At 49.7% G+C, this 4,663-nt stretch overlaps 2 protein-coding genes across 3 annotated transcripts in view; one reads left to right on the forward strand and one right to left on the reverse strand.

Moving 5' to 3' along the window:
• Positions 1–3,117, reverse strand: part of Arf5 (ADP ribosylation factor 5) — a 6,301-nt gene extending 3,184 nt beyond the window's left edge. The window contains exons 1-2 of one of the 2 annotated variants that reach the window (XM_010633435.3): positions 3,048–3,117; positions 561–677 (exon numbers count right to left, since the gene is read on the reverse strand). In XM_010633435.3, the coding sequence (XP_010631737.1) occupies positions 561–677; positions 3,048–3,078 (148 nt within the window). In that variant the 5' untranslated portion in view covers positions 3,079–3,117. The remainder of the gene's footprint in view (positions 1–560; positions 678–3,047) is intronic. The other variant, XM_019208863.2, reaches the window with a different exon arrangement.
• Positions 2,042–4,663, forward strand: part of Gcc1 (GRIP and coiled-coil domain containing 1) — a 5,581-nt gene continuing 2,959 nt past the window's right edge. Inside the window, exon 1 of the mRNA XM_010633436.2 lies at positions 2,042–4,612. Coding sequence (XP_010631738.1) covers positions 3,581–4,612 — 1,032 coding nt within the window. The 5' untranslated portion in view covers positions 2,042–3,580. The remainder of the gene's footprint in view (positions 4,613–4,663) is intronic.

Raw genomic sequence — 4,663 nt, forward strand, 5'->3', positions numbered from 1 at the left:
GCAGAGGGGGAGGTGTCACCGCCGCCTCCGCGCGTCCGGGCCCGCCCTACGTCACGAGGCCCCGCCCCTTTCCCCGCCCTCTGTGTGGGCGGGGCCAATTGAAGCTGAGAGCGACTCTGCAGACTGAATGGGACGCGCGCGGCTTTGGAGGGGGTCTGTTGCGCTCCTTCGCTTCTGGCTAGCCTGTCAGGACTGACTGCTGAACTGGGAGCCTGAGGAGGACAGAGGAAAAGCTTCATCACTCCACAGCGGCCCTTGCCTCTGTCTACCGTGCCTGGCCGCTGGGCTCGGTTTAGATCCGGGAACTGGCAGTACCGACTCTGCCAGCACCCGGTTCAGGGTAGTGGAAGCTGCCTGCAGGGGTCTTAGTTCTCTCTTTTGCCCGCTGGGCCCGCCGCCGAAGACTCTCTTAGTTAGGTGATCTCTTTAGCAGTGTGCCAGAGTGGCGGAGGAAGATGCCTAGGGCTGCCAGGCTTCCTTAGTTACTTAAAATGCCTTTTTTATACCGCAGTCAGCAGAACCAGCGGGAGGATGCCCAGCCGCAGACAGAGATCACTGACCCGCTCCTGGGATGCTGGAGAACTCTGCCTTCATCTCCATCTCCCTAGGAACCATGCCTTTTGGTTTTGAGCCAGGCAGTTTTTCTGAAGTTCCTTCTTTGTCACAGACTTGCAGATCTGGAATTTTTGCAATTTTTATTTTTTATTAGCACATGTGTGCTGTTCATGATTACATTCCTTGTATGTAGTTGGTAGTATACATAACACATCTTAATTCTTTTTTCATCCCTCTGCCTTCTCCCCCCTCCCCCCTCCTTCCCATTTGGAAAAGATCTCCCTATTTCCTGTTTTGCTCCTTATATTTTTGGTTTCTCATATAAGAGAAACCATGTGATATTTAAGCTTGTGTGATTTATTTCCCTTAATATTATGGTCTCAAGGTGCATCCATTTACTAAAAATGAGTCGTTTTTCTTTTTTTTCTGACTTTATGGCATAGTAGTACTACACTTTATAAATACATTTTCTTTACTCATCATCTGTCGATAGACATATAAGGATGCTTCCAAGCTTTAGTTATGTGTTGTGTCACTATGAACATGGGTATGCATGTATCTGTAATACGATGACTTTAACTTTCAGGAAGATACCTAGAAAAGGAATAGCTGTGTCAAATTGAATGTCTAGTTTCAGTTTTTTGAGGAATCTGTATGCTGATTTTCATAGTAGTTGTACTGGTTTATGTTCCCACCAACAATGTAGAGGGGTTCCTTTTCCTCCAAAGTCCTTGCCAGCATTTGTTATTATTTTATTTCTTGATGTTAACTGTTCTTTCGGGAGTAAGATCTGGATTATTAATGCACACCTAGCCATGATTTTTCTGAGGGTCTTATCTCCCTAGACCTACAATGCTTCACATGTAAGCTCTGTCATTTTAGCATTGGAAACCAGTTAGATGGGAATTAATGTACATTTCTTCTATGGCAGAGCGTGGGTGGGTCGATGTCAGGCATCTAATATATGCTTACCATGTGCATGTTGGGTTGACCTGGACTGAAATGGAGTTAGGTCAGGTCTATTCTGGATTCCTAATGGGCTTCGGGGATCAAATACTTATGGAGTAGAGGGGAGCTGAGCTGGGAATTTAGCAAAGATTAAAATGGTGAGATAATGCAACTAAATGTTTTGTGTGACACACCTGGATGTTAGCTGGGCTACTTAGTCTGAACAGACCTCCAGGGCCTGGTTCATCCTGTCCAGCAAAGTCTTGAACAGTACTGGGTGTGAGTGTATGACTTTACTCCTTGGTGGGTCACAGAGTTACTTTCCTAAGGCTTCTATATGGTTGAAGAGTACATTTGAAAGATCCCTAATATAATAACAGTGCTAGCAGTCACTAAGTTAGTTCAATTCTACATCTTAAGCTCTTATCAGCTCTTTCTCCATCTCTGTTGTCACCATCTCTTTCCATGACTGAAAGATGACTTCTCACAGGTCTCCTGCCCTTAGGTATCTCCATAACACCATACAAATCTTGATGAGCCCCCAACCCTTGAGATTAAAATCCTTTAGTTTCTTACTGTTACCCAAATTAAAATCGAAATGCTTAAGCTGGGTCCCTACCTATTGTACTAGCCCCATCTAGGTGTCACCTTTCTGTAACCTAAGATACTGCCTTGAGATTATTATGATGCTTCCTGGATGGGTCAGGCTCTCTGACACCCAAAAGTCCTTTGCAATCTCTTCCACCTGCCTGGATTGCTGGTTTCATCTCTAGTTAGATGGGCAATCTTTGCACATCCATCAAAATCCCAAAGCGTTATCCCTGAGATCCTCTGCGCCTCCCCACGACAGACCTTCCTCCTCTTCCACATCACTTTGAATACACCCATACGTACTGGGCACTGGTCTGACCTACTTTTTTGCATATCTGATTTCTCACTAGGTCGTGAGCTTCTTGAGGGCAAGGCCATGTCTCTTCATGGTAGTATCACTGCATAGGTTCTTAGTACGTTCAAAATCAGACTGTACCAGCCTTCCTAAAATTATGTTGTGAGACCTTGGACATACTACTTCTCTGTGACTTTTGTTGCTATATCTGTAAAACAGCGCTAATGATGCCCTCTGAACAAAATTTTGTAAAGACTAGCAGAACTTGTGAGGCTTACTGGCGTACAGCTGGCATTTACGGTGTACCTCGTGGCTAGCCACTGCCCTCTATAACTGTTGAAGCGACTCAGCATAACTGAAGTTGGGTACCAACTATATGCTATAACGTCAACGAGGTGCCAAGCGCCGCGCTAGAAAGGGCTGCAATTTGCCTTAGTCTAAATGTGTCTTAACCGTCATCCTTTGGGGACATAGGGCCTGAATCCCTAACAGTGGGACGCGTCTCACCCGGTATCTACGAGGAATGTAGTGCGACGTCTATCCCCAGCTTGCTTATGCAGCCCCAAGGCCAGCTCGGGCGCCCTTGCCAAACCAGCTCCCGGGGTCCACGACTGCACTTGCTCCACTGTTCCCCAGAGTTGTCGCGTACGGCCCCCACCTCTGCTGGCTTCCGAGAAAGTCGCCTCCATCCACTGAGCGAGGAGCCCCGCCCACCAGCGCTCCCCGGGGGCGGAGGCTGAGGCGTTGCGCTGTCGTCACTTCCAGCGGACCCGGAAGCGCTTGTCGATGGCCCGCGACACTTTGGAAGTCGTGATGGCATCGAGTTCAGTGTAAACCTTTGGCCAACTGTGGGTCGAGGGGGCCGGCCCGGTTTGCTGTGGCCGGAACAGGCGGAGAGGGTGGAGCAGCTTCAGGACCAGTGCGGCGAATCTTGGCTGTGAGCTTCTCTCCTGCCAGCGTCGCCCCGCCTTCAGGGTAGAACTCGCTTCCCGGCTCTGGGCCCTGAGACCCGGCTGGCGATTCTGCCAGGCTGTCACCCGCCTTGCATCTGGTCTCTGACCTTAGGGCGCAGTGAGTGTGTGGTCCGCTGCCTGATAGGTCTCCCCACGTTGCTTCTATATCCTCTCGTCTTCCGCGGTCCTCTCTTGGGCTGCCAGAACTCTGACGTGGAGGAACGCGCCTGGAGTCCCCATGGAGAAGTTTGGGATGAATTTTGGAGGCGGCCCAAGCAAGAAGGACCTGCTGGAGACCATAGAGAGTCAGAAGAAGCAGCTTCTCCAGTACCAAGCTCGACTTAAGGATGTGGTCCGCGCCTACAAAAGCTTGCTTAAGGAGAAGGAAGCTCTGGAGGCCAGCATCAAGGTGCTGTCGGTATCCCATGAAGCGGATGTGGGCCTCTCAGGAGTCCAGCCTTCAGGTCTCACCTTTCCTGATTCTGTGGATGACCACTGCTCCACTCATAGCGAGGATAGTACTGGTACTGCCACTAGCTTGGATACTGCAGCCAGTCTCACCAGCACCAGGGGTGATCTTGGAGTAGAGGATGACAGAGTGGCCCGTGGACTACCACCTCCAAAGTCCGAAGAGGCTAGTGGGTCAGAGAGTGGCGTGAGCAGTAGCAGTGGTGATGGGCCATTTGGAGGTGGTGAGGTAGACAAAAGACTGCATCAGCTGAAGACCCAGTTGGCTACTTTGACAAGCGCATTGGCTACAGTCACGCAGGAGAAGTCCCGCATGGAGGCTTCTTATCTGGCTGACAAGAAGAAGATGAAACAGGATTTAGAGGAGGCCAGCAAAAAGTCAGAGGAAGAAAGGGGTCGCTTGGAGGGAGAAGTGAAAGGGCTGCAGGAGCAGATAGCAGAAACCAAAGCCCGACTTATCACGCAACAGCATGATCGAGCCCAAGAGCAGAGTGACCATGCCTTGATGCTGCGTGAGCTCCAGAAACTGCTGCAGGAGGAGAGGACCCAGCGCCAAGACTTGGAGCTAAGGTTAGAAGAGACTCGAGAAGCCCTGGCAGGGCGGGCATATGCAGCTGATCAGATGGAAGGGTTTGAACTGCAGACCAAGCAGCTGACTCGTGAGGTGGAGGAGCTGAAAGGTGAGTTGCAAGCCATTCGAGATGAGAAGATTCGGCCAGATCCCCGGCTGCAAGAGCTTCAAGAAGAGGCCACTTGCCTTAAGAGCCATTTCCAGGCTCAGTTGCAGCAGGAAATAAGAAAGGTAATTATCCATGTTTCCTTTATTTTTATTTTTTTGAAAGTTTCATATACA

This window comes from Fukomys damarensis, unplaced genomic scaffold (genome assembly GCF_012274545.1).
Source record: "Fukomys damarensis isolate Sample0158 unplaced genomic scaffold, DMR_v1.0_HiC HiC_scaffold_4, whole genome shotgun sequence".
In the NCBI taxonomy this organism is placed as follows: Eukaryota; Metazoa; Chordata; class Mammalia; order Rodentia; family Bathyergidae; genus Fukomys; species Fukomys damarensis.